The sequence below is a fragment of the Homalodisca vitripennis genome, chromosome 2 (genome assembly GCF_021130785.1).
Source record: "Homalodisca vitripennis isolate AUS2020 chromosome 2, UT_GWSS_2.1, whole genome shotgun sequence".
NCBI classification, from domain to species: domain Eukaryota; kingdom Metazoa; phylum Arthropoda; class Insecta; order Hemiptera; family Cicadellidae; genus Homalodisca; species Homalodisca vitripennis.
Window position 1 is genome coordinate 86,975,712 of NC_060208.1, and position 21,735 is coordinate 86,997,446.

At 37.1% G+C, this 21,735-nt stretch overlaps 1 protein-coding gene across 2 annotated transcripts in view; it reads left to right on the forward strand.

Annotated features, from left to right (window-relative positions):
- LOC124354321 (ras-related protein Rab-40B) overlaps positions 1–21,476 on the forward strand; it is a 44,084-nt gene extending 22,608 nt beyond the window's left edge. For both annotated transcript variants that reach the window (XM_046804680.1, XM_046804682.1), the window contains exon 4: positions 15,540–21,476. In XM_046804680.1, coding sequence (XP_046660636.1) covers positions 15,540–15,799 — 260 coding nt within the window. In that variant the 3' untranslated portion in view covers positions 15,800–21,476. The remainder of the gene's footprint in view (positions 1–15,539) is intronic.
- Positions 21,477–21,735: the final 259 nt, after the last annotated feature.

A 21,735-nucleotide genomic window follows, 5' to 3' on the forward strand; every position in this document is an offset into this window, starting at 1 on the left:
CAGCTATAGTTCAAAAAACTTTCTGAAACATCTGTTTACATTTAAATTTTGTCAATAATAAGTAAACAGTGCTTGATCGGTAGTGTAATGCAGATAGTAAATAAAACATTAATATACAAATTTGACTCCAGATTGCGCCAGTGACGAATTAAAATCATCTAATGCATTAAATACTGTTATAAAATTAACCTTAATGAACAAAGTTATGAATGTTTTCACATAAGTTACTTTAAAGTGGTGGGCTTCCTTGACATTATGATATTACATGTTAACAATGGCTTATGGAAAAACAGAGAAATGAATACTAACATGCCTCAACGACTCATTCTTTGCCTGGCTACAGTCCAAAAAGAAGTGTAACGCAAAACTTTATTAACAATTTTGCATAATTAACAACTTCATTTTGGAATGTTGCATAACCTTAATAAGGATTTTCCTCTTATACCGAAAGTAATTAAGAATTAGATAGTACTTCCCCCTAGGTCGTAATAGGCATTTCAGTCCTACTTATGTGTGTATTTTCTTTATCAGGACAAGGAAAACTCAACTATGTCAACACGATTTTGACCAAAATAGATTTCCGAGGATTAGATAATCGAACATCTATAGTATTTTATCAAGGCAATATGGCAAGCTAAACTGTGAGTAGGTAAATGAATTTAAAATTTAAAATTAAGTAGACACTTTTTAACCGAAGTACACATCTTGGTCCTACGTAAGTATATATATTTTTTCTTTGTCAGAACAACAAGGCAAACTCTACTATGGTATTGGAAATATCTTAGACCTGAAATATATGACAAGGACTGGAAATATACTCTTTTTGACCGAAGTAAGTTTCCGAGACCTGTGTGATCCGAGATTTGTGTTTTCTTGATCGGGATGACAAGGCAGTTTCAGCTGTGACGTTATGTATATAATTAATTAGAACCAGAAATGATCCTAGATGTGCCAAACATGATATAATAATTAAGTTAAATTCTTATACTATTTACCATGAACCTAAATAATATCTACCTAATGTATGCCTACTTACGTTTTAAAATTTTTATAGGACCCCCATCATATTACATCATAATTGCTTTTACTAAGTAATATAAGGACTTTGGTTCTAAAGATTGCGTGCAAAGCCGCGGGTAACAGCTAGTACAATATATAAATGGAACTTTAATGTATATTCTTTAGAAGATAGTTTCGAAAAACCAAATTTGATAAATCTAATTTTCAAACTCTCATTAGGTTTTTTCCTTGAATACAATGTCAGTTTAAAAACACCAAAACACTTCAAATTTTATGTAGATTCAAAATATACATATTTATTGTCAAGAAAAACTTGTAATAAAAGATAATAAACAAAAATGTGTCTTACATACAAATTTATCTTATATTATTTAAATGTACCAAGAATTGGTGGTAGTCCTGCCAACATACATTTCAGTGGGAATCAAATAATATTTCTACCTATACATACAGGGTGACAATTAAGTCTGGAACCTCTTTTTAAATTTTTGAACCACGATAGAAAGAAATACCAAAGTTCACACGTGCTTACTGGTGATAGTAACGCACACATCTGCCCAATTACCGACCGGATAATCACTTTGGGGGACGGTCCACAAGGAGTCAGACAAATTTCTTAAATAGCAGCATAGGTCAAGTTAATTATCAAATTAAAGGTCTTACTTAGCAGATTACAAAGCCGCAAACCGGACTTCAAAAGGTGGATTCATTCAGTAGTTATAGCTATTTGAATTTTAAAACAATTGAACAATGTAAATTATTAAGTATTACAAGTAAACACCAATTTTTAAATACCTGTGATCAAAGTAAGTGTTCAAAATGTTCACCTCCCATCGTCTGGCAAAGTCCTAGGCGGTTGTAAAAGCCATCCACTGCATTTTGAAGGTAGTCACGAGGAATATCTTGAGCATCTTGGACTATCAGATTTCTTAGGTGCGCCAAATCTCGAGGCTTAGTACGATAAACTTTATCTTTGAGGTATCCCCAAAGAAAAAAATCCAGCGGAGATAAATCAAGGAAACGAGCAGGCCACTCTACTGTACCACGTCTTCCAATCCATCTGTGAGGGAATATTGTATCCAAGTATTCTCTAACAAGGAGAGCAAAGTGTGGTGGCGCGCCATCTTGTTGGAAATAAATTCTTTGAAATTGTCGACCAAGAGCAGCTTGTAGTGCAGGAATTATCTCATTTTGGAGCATTGCTAGATACGTCACCATTTAAATTACCATTGATAAATAATGGGCCCACAATTTGATTTCGTGTAATACCTACCCAAACGTTAAGTTTCTGTGGATATTGTGTATGACTCTCTTCTTTCCAGTGCGGATTGCTGTTGTCCCAATACCGACAATTATGTCTATTGACACTGCCATTCAACATAAATGTTGCCTCATCAGAAAATAAAATATCGTTCAAAAGGATTTGTTTTCGGTAAATTCTATCCATCATTACTTCACAAAATTCGAGCCACCGATCGGTCGTCTTCGATCAGTTCTTGAATCAGATGTACTCGGTACGCCTTGAAAGCTGCCTTTTTTAACACTTGTGTGACTGACTCACGAGACATTTCATGAGTTCCTGCAGCAGATCTAACTGATTCATTTGGAGTCTCGACGAAAGACTGAAGAACATCATATCTGAAGGATATCTCTCTGGAAAAGTACCATTGAATACATTTTTAACTGCTTCATATGATATCTCATTATTTCCCCACCCACACATCATTAAAAGAGTTATCCTTTCACGCTCACTAAGTGACATAACGGTAAATAAACAAATTAATAACCAAATTAGTTTTTACTTGTAATCTATATATATAAAAATGAAACTGTTCGTGTGTAACAGCATCACTCACAAACGGCTGGACGGATTCGCCTAATTTTTTTTAAAATTTGTTCGTCTTGATCTGTAGAAGGTTATAGGATACTTTTTATCCCTTTCCCGATTCAGGATTCCGCCCCACTGGTTACAGAAATACCCGTAAGAAATGCATTGCAGCAAACATATGTTATTAAGTGAAAGAGTCTTTTCAAATTTTTAATCAGCTGTTCTTTGTAAACATATATAATGCGACAAAAAATATGTTTATATATAAATTTCTTTACACTTATAGTTTTAAAGTATAGAGTAAGCTTAAGAGAAACGACAAATTTTGTTTAAACTGTTTCTGCAATCATAATATATAAAAATGAATGTTTGTGTGTTTGTCCTTTATAGACTCAGAAACTATTGGACCGATCACTATGAAAATTTGTATTTTTCTATGTAGAAGGTTTATACGCAATGCCCATTGATGTAACTAACCACCAGGCTGTACTGCAAGATATAAAAGTTATCAAAGCGCCTGCACATTATAAACTGCAATTACAACACAGTAGTTACGTATATTAAAATATCCAAACACTATTTGAAGGCAAAGAAATATACGGGCAAAGCTTAAGAGACGCGTGCGAAGCCGCGGGAAACAGCTAGTACTTAATAATTTACCAATTGTTCAATAGTTTTAAAATTCAAACAGCTATAACTACTGAATGAATCCACCTTTTGAAATCCGGTTTGCGGAATTGTACTCTGCTAAGTGAAACCTTTAATTTGATACCAAACTTGACCTATGCTGCTATTTAAGAATTTTGTCTGACTCCTTGTGGACCGTCCCCCAAAGGGATTATCCGGTCGGTAATTGGGCAGATGTGTGCGTTACTATCATCAGTAAGCACGTGTGAACTTTGGTATTTTTTTATATTGTGGTTTAAAAATTAAAGAAGAGGTTCCAGACTTAATTGTCACCCTGTATAATACAGGGTGGTTATAAATTATTGTACACATTTTAAGATTGAATAAATAAATAACCAATCAACTTAAAAACATGGAAATTGTTTTATTAAATAGCAAATTTAAAACAGTTTTATTACCAATGAAGGACAAAAAGATTACTGTTACTCATACTTTTACAAGGAAACTAAACTAATTCCACGTGCTCTCCGAGGTTTGCACGCAAAGTTTGTAGTCTAAATTCAACCTCACACCATGTGTTTCTGAGCATTGCTGGAGTTATGCTTCCAATAACCTCTCGAACTCTATTCTTGAGTTCCTCAATATCTTGAACTTTTTTGGCGAAGACTCTGTCCTTGACATAGCCCCACAAAAAAAGTCTAAGGGTGTAATGTCTGGGGAACGTGGAGGCCAAGGAATTGGACCATCCCGTCCAATCCAACGACCAGTAAACGTGTCATTTAGGTAGTCACGTACTATCTTACCCCAGTGTGGAGGGGCACCATCTTGCTGCCAGTAAACATTTGGTTGTCTATGCTTGAAAAGAATGGATTTTGGTTATAGAACCGTGAAATAATATTTTAGAGGCTCGACTAAGAAGGACCACTTCACACTAGGCAGTGAAGACGCCGAACACACTGATTTTAACAAGAGTTCACTAGGTTACACATAATGAGTTTATGAACAGTGCATATTCAAATAAAGTGTATAAAATAAACAGTTACCTTTATTTTCATGAGAGGTACCTAACCGTAGTCTGCTGTTGTTGAGGGCCAGGTTGTGATCAGTAAGTGTTGGAAATAGGCTGCTGTCTTGTAGGCAGGCGTGAAGACGGAAGATGTCCTTCACGGATTCACTCACGCACAATACGACCGCAAACGAATAGTTTATAACACTGTGGCCAGTCCTGTAGAGCACGGTAGACGCGGGTGTCCGGGAGCAGAGACGTTCTGGTAGAGATTGCCAATCCAGAGCACTGACTTTAATGTTAATGTAAATGTACAACAAATAGAAATAAACTAATATTTAAATAAGAGAGTAACACATGGGAGAGAGAGTAAGTATGGTAAGCAGTGGCTAGAGAGTACATAAGTGCCCCAGGCGGGATCGAGAGTATAACGAGCAAGCGTGCCTACGCTTGCAAGGTGGGCAATTGATAAGTCAACCGTTGTGATTGGTTGGTCAGTGTACAGTAAACAGCTGATTCGGGAAACAATGGTTCATTGGTCTGTCACTGTACGTGAATATTTTAATCCAGTAAGGAATGGTATTGTAGGCACTAGGCCGCAGAAAGAGATATGGAATTAATGTAGTATATACAGTTTAGTAAATAAAGGCAAATATAGAGTATAAGTTGCACAAAAAATATATACATAATTATTATTCAATAAAAGTAGCCTTTTCATATTAGGCAATAAAAAACAAGTTATTTAATGCAATAAATACTTAACATACCGGCCGCCTTGAATCACCTTGGGATTCAATGAGAGAAAGAGCAACATAGGCTCAAATTACAAAGGTTATAGGCGGTGGTAGAGAGACAGTTAATTGATTGTAGAGGTGAGGTAAGAGAAACACCTTCACTGCTGGACGAGTGAGAGTTCCACTTGAGGTCTTGAGATGTACCACTCGAACTGTACCATCTTGTCCTGGAGTGACATCAGTGACCCGTGCAAGGGGCCAAGAGAGAGCGGGAGTATCCTGATGCACCAGGACGAGGTCTCCAGGTTGGAGGTTGCGGGAAGGAGTGCTCCACTTGAGGCGCTGCTGAAGAGTCTGGAGATATTCTCGCTGCCAACGCTTCCAGATACGTTGGTGCAGCGCTTGAACCAGCTGCCAGTGAGAAAGGCGGTTCGTGGGTATGTCCAGCATGTTCTCTTCAGGCACGGAAACCAGAGGAGAGCCGATCAAGAAGTGTCCAGGCGTCAGTGGGAGAAGGTCGTTGGGATCACTGGAGAGAGCGGTGAGCGGGCGGGAGTTGAGCATCGCTTCAACCTGACTTGTGAGCGTCATGAATTGAGACAAAGTTAGTATGTGGAGTCCCATGACACGTTTTAAATGGTGTTTAGCACTCTTGATGGCACTTTCCCAAATTCCACCTTGATGGGGAGCAGCAGGAGGGTTGAAGTGGAATCGCATTGAACGGTTAGCAGCAAAGTCTTGGACTTTGCGCTGGTCAGCCGTGAGGATTTTGTGTAGGGCATTTTTAGCACCTACTAAGTTTGTGCCACAGTCACTATAAAGGTCTGTGCACAGGCCACGACGAGAAACGAAGCGAGTGAGAGCACCAAGGAAAGCTTCGGTGGACAGGTCCGTCACCACCTCAATGTGAACGGCCTTCGTAACCATACAAACAAAAATACAAATATACGAGGTGTGTTAGAAAAATAATGAGACTGATTTCATACTAACCAAAGTTTTTATTATTTTCAAACAACAATGTTATCCCCTTCAAAGTAGTTTCCTTGGGCAGCTATACATCGGCGGAGTCGTCGTTCCCACTCTTGGTAGCAGCGCTGGAAGTCTTCAATTGGTATGGCTTTTAACTGGTCGGTCACAGTCTTTTGAATGTTCTCCAGAGTTCCAAAATGACGTCCTTTTAGGACATGTTTCAATTTCGTGAAGAGGAAAAAGTCACAAGGACTTAAATCAGGTGAATAGGGGGGTTGAGGAACAACAGTAATGCGTTTTGAGTTCAAAAATTCACAGATGGAAATGGCCGTGTGACATGGAGCATTGTCATGATGAAGCATCCACTTGTCTGCAATTTCCGGTCTCACACGGATCACTCTTTTCCTCAAATTTTCAAGGACACTTTTATAAAACACTTGGTTGACAGTTTGTCCTGGTGGAACAAATTCTTTGTGTACGATACCTTTCCTGTCAAAAAAACAAATTAGCATGGTCTTGATCTTTGATTTGCTCATTCGACATTTCTTCGGCCGAGGAGATGACGAAGTGTGCCATTCTTTACTTTGCCGCTTTGTTTCAGGATCGTACTCAAATATCCAGGATTCATCACCAGTGATCACACAATTGAAGAATTCTTGGTCATTAGCAATCCTCTCAAGAAGATCAACGCACACATTTTTTTCGATTGTCCTTCTGTTCAGTTGTGAGATTTTTCGGCACCAATTTGGCACAAACCTTTCGCATGTTCAAATCATCTGTCACAATTTGATGCACGGTGAAAGTGTTTAAATTTAGCTGTTCACTGATCATCTTTATTGTTAAACGACGGTCTGATCTCACAAGCGCCCTCACACGATCCATGTTTTTCGTCCGTTCTTGAAGTCAAAGGTCTCCCTGAGCGAGGTTCATCTTCAACGTGTTCTCGGCCTTCCAAAAATGATTTGTGCCAGCGGAAAACTTGTGCTCTCGATAAGCACTGTTTCCCATAGACCTGTTTCAACTTTTCAAAAGTCACACTCGCGGATTCACCAAGTTTAGCACAAAACTTTATTGCACAACGTTGCTCTAAATTTCGATGCTCCATTTCTGTGACGCACAATTAAAACACAACTTTACTAATGGCGCTGTCAAAACTAATGTGTTAACTGTACGGAGTTGTAACTCGGACTGAGGAAGTGGAAGGGATAAATAAACAGGTTTAGCGTCAGCCGGTAGACACAACGTTGCCAGATCTCCCGCAGTGTTACCAATCTCATTACTTTTCTAACACACCTCGTAGGCCTTAATAATGCGGACAGAGCGTAAATTATGAACCTTGAGCGAAAAGGGGCCACCATAGTCCATGCCGGTGGAGAGAAAAGCTCGGGCTGGAGTAATGCGAGCTTTGGGGAGGTCGCCCATGAGAGGGGCGTTATTTTTAGGCCGATTCTTAAAACATGTGAGGCATCTAAAAATGCGAGATCTCACCACGCTGCGTGCAGAGAGGATCCAGACTTGCTGGGAGAGCAGAGAGAGAGTAAGCTGCGCGCCAGCGTGGAGATGTTTGACATGGACATGGTCAATGAGGAGGTCCACGACAGGGTGCTTCTTGGGCAGGATGCACGGGTGAGACACGTTCGGCGGGAGGTCAGCGTGGCGCAGTCTGCCGCCGACGCGGAGAAGTCCATCCGGACCCTGGAATGGGGCGAGGCGTCTGGTAGAACACGTCTTTCGGTCCCGCAGTAGAGCCAGATCTTCAGTGAAAGCTTCCTCCTGCACGGTCTTGAAAATTCGCAGCTGGGCGGAGTCCCGTTCTGTCTTGGAGAGAGGTCCGACGTGGCGGTTTGGTGAGCGACAGTTGTGGATAAAACGCAATACGTAGGCCATCACGTGCAACAATTTCCTCCAGGAAGAGTACTGGATGAGGAGGTCCCACGTAGGCGGTGCTGTGGCCACGGCAATGACAGGAGTGGAATGCTTCAGCTCCCCTAGCTCCTCCAGAGAGACCAAGTCCAGGCTGGAATCAGTATTTGGCCAGGCCGAGGAGGGGAGACGCAACCAGTTGGGTCCATGCCACCAAAGGGGATGATCCACCAATTGAGAGGGAAGGATCCCACGGGAGGCGCAGTCAGCAGGATTGGAAGCACTGGGTATGTAACGCCAGCAATCCACAGCCACAAGCTCTTGAGTTTGCGCCACACGATTAGCCACATAGGTTTTGAGGCGATAAGAAGGTGTTTTGATCCACGCGAGGGTCACAGTAGAGTCGCACCAGCAAACAATAGAACCAAACTTGCGGGTGGGAGCCAATTGAGTAACACAATATTTCACAAGTTGGGCCAGGAGATGAGCTGCGCATAGTTCCAGTCGGGGCAGCGTCACTCTTTTGAGAGGAGCGACGCGAGTTTTAGCCATAACTTGGCTTACGTGCACCGTGTCATTGGAGGTAGAGCGGATGTAGACTACAGCAGCATAGCCTAGTTCTGAGGCGTCAGAGAAACCATGCAAGTCCCAGTGAGTAGCAGCAGAGTAGGGGATAGCACGAGGAATTGTAATAGTAGCAACGTGCTTAAGTTCAAATAAAAAGGCGTGCCATTTTTGGTATATTTCTGGAGGGAGCGGATCATCCCAATCTATGCCAGATATCCATATGAGTTGCATAATATTTTTTGCGAGCATTATACAAGGCGCCAAAAAACCACAGGGGTCATAGACTTGAGAAATGAGACTTAACACTTTACGCTTAGTGGGGTTTTCACAAGAAAAATTAAAGTTAAACGTAAAAGTGTCAGTCAGAGGGGTCCATTTTAGGCCCAAAATAGAGAAATGAGGCTCCTGAGAGGGTTGCAGAAAAACTGGGATTTCCCGATGATCTTCAGGAAGGTGTTGCAGAAGTCTCGGAGAGTTCGAGACCCACTTCCGGAGCTCAAAGCCACCGAGCCGAAGGAGTTTAATGAGTTGATCTTGAAGTTCAGCGGCGAGTTCTTCAGTCTCAGCTCCGCAGATCAGGTCGTCGACGTAGCTCTGGTGCTTGAGAATCTCAGCAGCATGGGGGTAGCGGTGACCTTCGTCTTCTGCCAATTGATGTAGCGTTTTGATGGCCAAGTAGGGTGAACAGTTCAGGCCGTAGGTAACTGTCGTGAGCTTGAACGTGGACATCAAGTCGGTGGGGTGATCACGCCATAAGATCAGTTGGAAATGATGATCGTCAGGATGCACCTTGATTTGGCGGTACATCTGTCTGATGTCACAAGAGAACACTACGTTCTGAAGGCGGAAGCGCAGGAGAATGTCACAAATATTATTTTGCAGTTTAGGTCCGGTCAACAGAGTGTCGTTGAGAGAGAGTCCGGAACTGGTTTTGGCACTGGCGTCAAAAACGACGCGTAGTTTGGTGGTGCTACTTTGTGCCTTAAAAACACCGTGGTGTGGCAGAAAGTAGTGGGGAGTGCTTAAGTCAGGAGTAGGGAAGCCCTGCATATGGCCTAGAGAGAGATATTCATGTATAAAATCAGAATATAAATTATAATACTCCACATTAGTGGGAGCGTGGAGCTTGCGCTCGAGTGAATAGAGTCTACTTTCAGCATGAACTTTGGAACTTCCCAGATGAGTACTGGTGTTCTTGAAAGGGAGGCGGACCATATATCGACCCTCACGGTCCCTGGAGTGCGTGGTAGAAAAATATTCATCGCATTGAGTTTCCTCTGCAGACCTTTTACTGGGAGCAGGCAGTTCCTCTTGTGTCCAGAAACGCTGCAGAGAGGCGTGGAGGTCCACCTCAGCAGTCGAGAGAAGAGAGACAGCCATAGTAGAGACAGACTGCGTCAGTGGTGTGCAGGGAGCCGTTCCCATCAGCACGAAACCAAAACAGGTGCCCAGGGCGTGAGGTAAATTAGACCAAGAGAGTAGGTCTCGTGAGTAAGAATATGTGGAAATAGCGCTCCACCAATAAGCACGTCAATGCCACCAGGGAGGTGGAAGGTTGGATCAGCCAGTATAATATTTTTAACCTTATTCATGACCTCCTGAGATATTTGCACTCGTGGGAGGTCTACAGTGATTTGTGGCAATATGTGGAACGAGTGCGGGGCGGCAACTGGGTGGCCAGCAAGAGTCTCCACGCCCAGAGTTAAAAATCCGCGTGTGTGAGCAGAGGTTTGAGAAAGGCCGGCGACATTAATAGTGGCCGGACGGCGCTGTGTACCCAACAGTTGGGAGGCTTTCTCGCTAATAAAATTTAGCATGCTTCCTGAATCAATTAACGCACGAAAGACATAAGCTTGTCCGTTAGAGGCGGTGAGCTTGACAAGAGAAGTACCCAGAAGAACCGTGGTACTAGGGGCGAGGTCTCGATGCAGTGTGCCATGAGCATGTAGTGTGGTGTGTTCGGCCGGGCTAGGAGGTGAGAGCGCTGTGGTCGCAGGCGGAGGGCGGACAGCAGGTGTAGGTGTTGCAGGCCGGCCGCCGTCACGGCCGTTCTCCACAACGGGACGAACGCGGTCCGACGTACTAACACTGGACCGTGTTGGCCGATCAGTGAAGTGTAGCAAGGTATGATGACGACCACGACATGTTCGACACGTGAATTTAGACTGACATTCACTTAATCTGTGCGTCCCCAAACAAGAAGAACAGCGGTTGTGCTGTTTAATAATCCCGTGCCGTTCTTGAGGTGTCTTTTGGCCGAAGCTGGGACAGCCATAAATTTTATGACCGCTCTGATGGCAATAAAAACATGATGGGCCTTGTTTATAGGCCGAGGAGGGTGGAGAGGAAGCCGCTAACAAGCTCACGTTTTTAAGAGACGATTTGGGTTTATCAAATTTGGGTTTTGACCCAAAATAAGAACTTGAAGCGTTCTTGGGGTCCACAATATTGTCATGTAGACTACTGTCCTCAATGTGGCTGCATTCCAGGTTGAGAAACTCAATTATTTGTTCAACCGAGGGCAAAGTATGAAGCTCTTCCTTTTTTCGAAACTGTTCTAGGCGGGTGACCATCCGATTATCAATCTTGCGTAATAACAAGGCTGAGAGAAGTGGGTTGTTACTAGTGATGTCATTGTTTAGTGCTTTAAGTGATTGCGTATGTTCGTGAAAAAGATTAAGGAAAGCACGGATATTCTTCACAGATGTGCTGGAGATGACAGGAAGGTCTAGTATTTGATTTAAATGTAGTGTGAGTAGACGCCTAGTATTATGGTAGCAATCCTTCAGCAGCTGATAAGCGATTGCATAATTTTGCTCAGTTATATTTAGCGACTTTATCAGAGAGAGTGGTTCGCCTGAAAGCACGCTCAAGAGATATTGAAATTTCATTACATCGCTTAAGTGCGCATTGTTGTGTACGGCTTGTTCATAAACGTTGATGAACGTACAGAAGTCCAAGGCAGCTCCGTCGAAAGTTTTTAATTCCAATTTCGGTAGCCGGACGTTGACTTGAGGGGAGGCAGGCGGAATAGTTTCGCTTTTATTAGCTTTAGCTTGTCTCTTGGTCTCAATCATAAGCACGTTAGCAGAAACGTAATCAACTAACTCGTCCACGCTCGCTAATGCGGAATAGTTAGGTGTATAGTCGGCATCCACTTTTAATTCCAACTCGTGGCACAAGTCTAATATTGCTGAAAATTCCTGTCTAAGTCTCTGAATAGATTTAGCTCTGACAAGCAACTGCTGAAGTATATTTGGATCGGAAGTCTTCTTAGTTAAATCATAGATACTTTGTATCTGAGAAAAGAGGTGTTCTCGCTTTGCATTGGCCACTTTAAGAGACATCGCCATGTTGAAAGTGTTTGTAGAAAATTAATCAATTTCAATAATACTTCAAAGGTGAAAAGTAAACAAAATATTGTCCTCTTGAACTGAGACAGTGATAAAAATAGAAACTAAATTATTTTCCTCTGAAGTATTTTCCCCAAGAAATAAGAAGTATCTAAACAATATAATACAATGAAACACAATTCAAAAATATTTATGATACAATATAAATAAACCTTTTAACACCTTTTGTAAACTTTTATTTTTTTTACTATGTACATTTCGAAATCATTGATTTCATCTTCAGGTACCAATTGTTTAGTTTTTTGAGGTAAAAACTCAATAATAATGCAATAAGTAGAGTAGGCTCGTATAGGCCTATAGTATAGTTTTGTTTTGAGAAAATAAAATACACTGTTATTATGGCAAAACGTAAACAAGACAAGTTTTTATTAAATAATAAACAACAATTAAGGTTACTGTTGAGATAAATTCAGCTATAATGTACTCGTAGCAGAGGCTCTGGAAACATTATGCGCACGTACTACATGTAAACTGTCAGTGGTAAAGTATGGTAGTGTTGTGACAGTAACCATAAACCATGCATACATATGCGTGAGCAATGTTCAAATAGAAATTATAATAAACAATTGTGAGCAGTAAGTAGCTTTTTTTTCTTTTTAAGCTGAGACTAGAATATAGTGTTGACAAAATAAACATTTAATTTTGCAATATGGGTGCAAGTCCTGCTCAAGGTAAAGTGTCAATAACCAAGATTGTTTATATTTAACCTGCTTAGAATAATGCGTATTACAAGTAGGGCTAATAACCAACAAGTATTGAGAAGCGGTAACCATTAAACACAGTAATCAGTTCACCTGTGCTGTAACAGTCTGAAAGCTTGTTTGTCAACAAAACAATGCAGTCGACAGAGCACCACAGCTGATATGATCAGACGTCACAGCTGATATGATCACAGCTGATATGACTGGAGAGGGGATTGGAAAATCGATATGCACGGACTTTGCAATCGTGAAAGAACCTGAAACCACACTTTGAAATATGCACTGTATATAGCTTATAAGAGTTGAGATTGCACTGATATTCACCAATGGACTAAAGTTCTTATTATCCGGCTCGCTAAGGACCATGAAAAGAATGGATTTTGGTTATAGAACCGTGAAATAATATTTTAGAGGCTCGACTAAGAAGGACCACTTCACACTAGGCAGTGAAGACGCCGAACACACTGATTTTAACAAGAGTTCACTAGGTTACACATAATGAGTTTATGAACAGTGCATATTCAAATAAAGTGTATAAAATAAACAGTTACCTTTATTTTCATGAGAGGTACCTAACCGTAGTCTGCTGTTGTTGAGGGCCAGGTTGTGATCAGTAAGTGTTGGAAATAGGCTGCTGTCTTGTAGGCATGCGTGAAGACGGAAGATGTCCTTCACGGATTCACTCACGCACAATACGACCGCAAACGAATAGTTTATAACACTGTGGCCAGTCCTGTAGAGCACGGTAGACGCGGGTGTCCAGGAGCAGAGACGTTCTGGTAGAGATTGCCAATCCAGAGCACTGACTTTAATGTTAATGTAAATGTACAACAAATAGAAATAAACTAATATTTAAATAAGAGAGTAACACATGGGAGAGAGAGTAAGTATGGTAAGCAGTGGCTAGAGAGTACATAAGTGCCCCAGGCGGGATCAAGAGTATAACGAGCAAGCGTGCCTACGCTTGCAAGGTGGGCAATTGATAAGTCAACCGTTGTGATTGGTTGGTCAGTGTACAGTAAACAGCTGATTCGGGAAACAATGGTTCATTGGTCTGTCACTGTACGTGAATATTTTAATCCAGTAAGGAATGGTATTGTAGGCACTAGGCCGCAGAAAGAGATATGGAATTAATGTAGTATATACAGTTTAGTAAATAAAGGCAAATATAGAGTATAAGTTGCACAAAAAATATATACATAATTATTATTCAATAAAAGTAGCCTTTTCATATTAGGCAATAAAAAAGAAGTTATTTAATGCAATAAATACTTAACAATGCTCAATTTGCGGTATTGCAAAAAGTTCAAGCATGTCGAGGTATACCTCTTTAGTGACTGTCAGTTCTGCAAAGAAAAAGGGTCCTATCACTTCATCTATAGCCAATTCACACCAAACGTTTATTTTAGGGCTGTCTCTTTCTTGTTCTCGAACATTATGAGGATTTTCAGTACCCCAAATCCTACAATTGTGTCTATTCACCTTACCAGAAACATGAAAGGTTGCTTCATCAGAAAAAATTACTTTTTTCAAGAAATTGCTTTCTTCAATGTTTATTGTTTGTTCTTCGAGGTCAAGTAATCTAACAGCAAAATCGTAGCGCCGAGGTTTATCGTTAGGTTTTAACTGAATTTTGTATGGATGGAGCTTAAGGTGTTTGTGCAAAATCGACTGTTGATCGAGGTAATCCTAATTCCAAACTTGCACGCCGAGTAGACTTACCAGGGCTCCTCGTAAACAATTCTCTTACTTGATCAATAATAGCTTCAGAAACTGGAGGTCTACCAGCACCTTTTCTATGTTGGAAACTGCCTATATCAGCGTTTTATAGAATTGTTACTCGGAGGATTGCGGCCATACTCTAAACGAAACCTTCTTTGAACAGTTATTACAGATCTGCTTTCATGAAACCAAAGAACACACCTTGCTTTTTCTTGCACACTAGCCATTTTGATACTGAGGTTAGTTTAGTGTTTGTTTAGTCAACTGTAATTTACAGCTGGTGTGGAAAGATCCATTGTTGACCAGCTGACTATGTCACAACACAAGTCATTAAGAAGAATCATACCTTACACCCACAGTTTAAGTGACATTTTTACTTTCTTTTTATAACTACTTTTTATAATTATTGTAATGTGTACAATTATTAATTTTCAGTCAGTATATAAAACTGTTTTAAATTTACAATTTAATAAAACAATTCCCATGTTTTTAAGTTGATTGGTTATTTATTTATTCAATCTTAAAATGTGTACAATAATTTATAACCACCCTGTATTACAGTTCTTGTTGAACTAATGATCTATAATTCAACATGTATACTTATTATTTTATGTAGTTGTAACAATGCAATAATAAATGTTCATGAATGTGATGTTAGCAATTGAGTGCGGCTTAAATGAATCACGATTGTGTTGTTTAGCGGTAGTGGGGTTAAAAATTGTTCATCTTTATTTTCAATTATATTTGCAGTAAGATGAAATTTTTGTTCAATACTCATCATAAATGCATTAGCCAAACTACTAATCGATCCAAATTTTTTGTGTTTTTGGCATTGCTTGCATTTTGTACAAAACTACCTTATTTTATGGACTTGTAATGAAACAAGATATTTTTAATATGCATCTAATTAGTAATATTATCTATATTCTGTAAAAAATTTACTAATATATAATGAAATACTTTTTAAAATCCTCCGAAGATGGCTCTGACCTACAAAGTAAAGCTTAGGTGTAAACTTTGATATCTGTATATGTTAGGTTATGTAATGAATATCTTAACTGCAGGACTAATTATGATTGTTTTGCTCAGTCCTAACACTACAGGAGTTGTGCTGTCGCTCCATAGTCGCCAGGACAACTGTCTACGGAATCGATCAGTTGCCCCTGCCCACACCAATCAAGTCTCATCTCAAGTCGTATGCCCTAACATCCTACACAACGATGCCTCACCGGCCGCCACGGCTCGGTGCCAAGAAAGTCAAGTCGCTCGCCCATCACCCTCCCTCCCCCTCTCCCTCCCCCCTGGACCCGCGTAGCTGCGCCGGTCGCAACTCCTGCACTCTATCGTGATGTGTCCATGTGTTGTTCATCCACCTGATCTGCTCTGTCTCCTTGTACAGTATTGCTTTTCACAGCTCTTTTGGGCCTAAATAATTGTTGTACTTGTTTAGTGAAATATATTGTTCAGGCCTATTTAAATACAATAATTCTTGGCCTATTATTAATTGTATTGTGTATCATCATTTGGCCTAGAATAATAAACTAATAGGTATGGTTCCTAGCATAGTTATAATACTAAAGCTAGGCCTATTGGAATTATTTTAAATTGTTTTTATTCTGGTTTAATATTTTTTTCTTAATAACACAAATTGAACCTTTTAAAATATGCCAAGTAAAATTTATATGGGTTGTCTTGTTTAAAAAATCCATGGTGGATTTCACTCAACTCCTTGCATTTCACTTCAATCTTTTCACAAAAATAAAACAACACATTTGTCTATAAAATAAATTGGTTCTCAGTTGATTTTGAACTATTTCCTTCCTTGGAGATTCGTTACGTACAGTTTACCAGCTAAGTTTTGTGTGAGTTAGTGTCAACTCAAAGAGTTTCCTGTAAAATTTAAAAAGTTCACAGATGCTTTTACGCTTTAAACTTAATAATGTGATTATTTGAAATATAAACAATTATTAAAGGTAATAAAGTTCTTACTATTTCTATTATTGTTATGATAACAAAAACAACAATAGTGAATGGTTTTGTTCAAATTTACAGTTGAACATATTAGATTTAGAACATCTTACAACATGGGTTATAATAAATGGCTACCTGTTAATATTGTTTCACTTTGTTTTGAATAAAACTAAGTAGATCTTTGTTTGTTTGTTAGTGTGGTCCAAACTACATTAGTGTTCACTTGCTTTATTTTCTTAATTATTATAAATATTTGGTAAAGAATTAATTGATATCTAGGTGTTCAAATTGTAGAAGCAATCAGTTCTTGAAAAATATAGTTGTAAAAAGTTTTAGTTTATTGGAAAGAATTAGTCAACCAAAACAACTTATTAAAAATTATAGTATACAAGCAACAATCCTGTAATAAATGAGCATGTTTACTCAAAACCATCAAAATAGGGTATTTTACCCCTTATTGACAGGTGAAGTGGATGAACATAATGTAGACACTTTATATTGTACATACATCTATATACAGCTAGGTCTAAGTTTACCATTTGTTACATCTGAGTTATGTTTTTATCTAAGAGACTACTTTCATACTGTGCTATACCAGTAACCTGTAATAAGTGGTTGGTGTAATGCTGCACAATTTGTTTTCCAATTTGTTTCTTTGTTTTCTCTTTCTCTTTTCTTGTTTCATGGGATGATCATTTCTAACAGTTGTCATCTACTTCTAAAGTATTTACATTTTCGTTCTTAAAACTATGTATGGTTTTAGGCACTTTTGAATATATCTGGCATTTAAACCACATAATTATTGAAGTCTTATTCCTATATATGGGCTACCAGTAGGAGTAATAACAAATTCAAGTTTTGATTTCTTTCACTTCGCTAAAATCAAACCCAAGTAACGAAGCCCTGCCATATACAAATGGGTTAAAGAAATCTTTTCTCTTTTGACATTGTAACATTGATTTTTGTAATGTCAGTACCAACATATTCAGTAATTAGTATATTAGTGAATTAGAATAAATTAAGTTGATAAAGTTATTTCAAATAAATTAATATTAGCCATGTATAAAATAAGAAACTATTTAATTTTGAACAAAACCATTGCAGCCTTATACCAAACCACGTGTTTATAAAAGCGGTGATAATTATTGCAGCATTTGTCTAGGAAATACTTAAGCACTTTTGAACACTTTTTTAATGTCATAGTACAAATGAACTGAGATAGATTTGTTGTGTGCTGGTTGCTGTTAAACAAAAAAATGTTCTTGTGATATAAATTTTAAACGATGTTGAATGAAGATATTTCTGTAAGATGTACAATTATATAATCGTTATAAGAATTTCATAAAGTTTTGGCTCAAAAATAAGTTTGCTATTTGCAATTCCACTGAAGGGATAAAAAGTTGTAATTAAAAATATTATTATACAACTAAAACTATAGCACAAAGCTTATTTTATACTAAATTAACATTTTTGCTTTATACAGAATGCATTACAGTGTTTTATTTATTTTAAATTTTCAAAGCAAAAACATATTTGGTGTCTAAGAAATATTTTTTTTTAAATTTTGCTTTAACTAGTCATGATTGATAAAAATGAAACCTTCAATTTTATGATATTATACATTGTTATGTATAGAGTATTATAGTATTTTTAATGTATGTGTTTTAAAACATTTTGATGAGATATAATATTCACTATAAATATGGAGTAACTTCTTTATTGATTTCTAACTATTTAATTTAATGTAAACATTTCTACTAACATTTTACTTCTAATAAATTATTAAAAATACAATTTAATTTTATAGCATTAACTGGAAAAAAAAAAATAATTAATGCATTTACATGACTTTAAGAACAGTGTTTTGAAGACATTAGCATGGTATAAAACCGCCCCTACAATTACTATTTTGGTAGTTTATTACATTTATTATTCTAAACACAATATCAACATGTGAACAATATGTAACTAGATGAGCTTTGATAAATTTGATATTAAGTTAGACAAAATAACAATTAGCAGCTCTATTTTTCAATAAATTAAACAATAATAAGTACAGCAATCAGCACAGAATGTTCCCTAGCAGTTGTGCGAATTGCAATGTAAATAATTTAAAACAATGATTGTTGACAATGTTATCGTGTTGTAGCTGTTGAATTTAATTTTAGTCTCATCTGAGTTGTGTTATTTTTCTTGTACATTTTTATATTTCTATGTAGATTTTATTGTACATTTTTTTATACAAGAGTGTATTCGAGTCGTATTTATTGTATGGAAACGATTGAAGCAATGTTTATCCAAGGGATGATCGACACATTGTTTATTTCTATTAGGTCAATATTAAGTGTTCTTATGTTTTTCAAACGAATTTAAATTAGTTTAATATTTTTTGTTAGAACTAAATCATTGTATTATCTGCACGTTTATTAGAATTATATTTTCACTAGTCTTTCGGTTTTATAAAATTTATATTTTGTTAATTATTTATTTAATTTTGTTGCCTTTATACTTTGAGATAAAATTTAAGACTAGTTTACATGCAAGCAATATCTGTGAAATAAAGTATAATAAAAATTAATACACACTTAAGAATATTAATTGTAGCCATTATGTGAGATACAGTAATTTAAAAATGATCCTTTCTAAGATAATTATTTGAAGACAAGTTTATTCATAATAATTTACTCGTAACATTAAGATAATCTTTGTCTAATTTGCCAAATGTGAAAATTTACCCAGGTTAGAAAGCTTAATAACAAATTCTAGCAGTGGACAAACACAGAAACAGTAATATTGTTGGCTGAGCATTAGTGGAACCCATCACTTGGGGGTTGAAAAACTTTCACTTTTGTCTATATGCATGATATCTTAACAAATAATTAAAGTATGAACTTGAAATTTTGCATACAGCTTCATTTATTTAAAGGAAACATCGAGTTCTATGAAGGTGCATGTTCTTCCATGGGATTTGACTGGATGTTAGCAAGGTTTTAACTATCCGTAATATCTAGATAACGATTTCATTTGCAGATTAAAAATTTTTAATGAACATACACTTCTAATAGGAAAGATTCAGTTCAGTGATGGTGTACATCCATCTACGGAATTTGGCTGAGCATTAGTGAAGCTTATACTATTCAGGGGAATATCTGAATAATTGAGCTACAGTCTTGAAATTTGGATTAAACTCAATTTCTACATATGGAAAATAGAGTTTGATAAAGGTGTATCCACCTCCATGGGATTTGACTTTGAATACACGGCCATACATAGATAACACTACTACTACTACTACCACCAATCTGCGTTCCTGACCAATTCACATCTTGCTTTTCGAAATAGCTCTTGTTAATTTCCTAAATTGCACATATTAAGGCTTTTCTTAACATCCAATTTTTATGTGTTTTTGTGACATTCAACTGCTGGAATTTTTTATTAAAGAATTAATTCTGGTTAAGTTCCCTAGTAAAATTGAAAACATTTTTCATAAAATATTCTTTATTCATTAATTCTTAATTAGTAAGGTATTGAGAGTTTTAGTAGTTCATGTTTATTTGGGCAATTCATTGTGACTTTAGCAAACAAAATCATTCAATTATAATAGACCCCAGTTATGGGCTTGTTCATATATTAACATATAGTGATTTGAGTCTAGTAGGAGAGTCAAACAACAGACATTTAAAAAAAAATCATCTCTTAAGACTGGGGTATTAAATCATACCCTAAAAGGCATATTATTGTTTATTACAGACAATATCCCCCTAGTCTTCTTAATTTAAGATGAAAAAGTGAAAGAGCACATTTTAAGGCATGAACAATATAGGTAATACATAAGTATTTAGATTCTCTCATGGTCTTTAGGTAGTTATAGAACAATATTTTCCTACCTGTATAACATCCTGTTCACTTTTATAAGATAATGGATAATATACAAGGACTGACCAGATAATAGCAAACATTTTTAAATAAACAACTAAATAATGAAATTTTATGGAAAGTTTATTAGAAAATACATTCTTAAGATATATTTATGCATAAATAATGTTTTACCTAAAATTCTTGAAAAATTGCATTACAATTTCATTGAAGCTTTTTTATCTACATTAAAATACTTTTTTATTTGTTCAAACATTTTGCATGTATTCATTTTATTTGTTGAATAAAATTGTTGAGGAAAATATAATTTTTTCCTTTCAATTTTCAAGTAACCAAAATTAATTTTTTCACTGATTCCTTACCATTTTTAGGATTGCAAGTTGTTGAAAAAATACATTAAAATATAAATTCTGATGACAATTTTATTGAAATCAATTTTAACCAACATTATCCTACTGGTGTAGGATACCTCAGTATGGTGTGTTAACAATCTTTAGTCATCATGGTAGCAATAATCTATAGGCAGATGTGATCGAGCAATAAATAAAAAATTATAACAGGATAATGTGTTATAGTACATTTGCACACACAAACAAACATAATAACTCTTAATGTTAATGCTTGTTGAATTTCTGTAAAATATGGGACTATCCTCTTTCAATTAATATGGGTTACTCATTTATCCATAAAAATACAGTTATGGTTGAAAATATAAAAAGCAATTTAATGGTACATCTGAGTAGCTGAGGGTCTATTGAATATTTAAAATGGCAATTTAAGTTTAATATGAAACTATTACAATGTATAAGATATGAATTCCACTAATATTTTTCAACTAAGAATATTATCCCAGAGAGTATGTACTCTATGTAAAATGGAGACAAGTAGTAATGCTGCACATCATGAACTCTAGCAGTATCGAGCCATAGATAACAGTGAATGGTTTCTAGTTTCTACCATAACCTATTGGCTGACTCTGTGTCCTGTAGCATGTCTTCTCTATGTATGAAGTATATATTCTCTAGGTTACTACTGTACTAGAAAGAGAGAAAAGCTTGCTGATGAGATTTGTCCAGTGAATGTTTCCAATCCATCCAAACGGACCGAATTGGGTTTGAATCTGTCCACTTGTAATAATTTTAGCATTGTAATATCAAATAAAACTGTTGTAATTATGTACATTTGTTTCTGATTTTATGATATACCTGACATTAATTTATTATGTGTACATTGTACATTGGTCATTCAATAAGTAATAAGCTGCTACTCAAAAATAGTTTATTCCATAAAAACCTTAGGTATAGTCAGCGGCACGAGTGGGAGTGAGATAGACAAGGTGAGAAGGGGAGGAACGTAAGTTATAGCAAAAGACATTGATTTGATTCCCAATTGTTTCTACCATGCTTGTGGCTTACAGTTTTTATTTTACGTTGTGAAG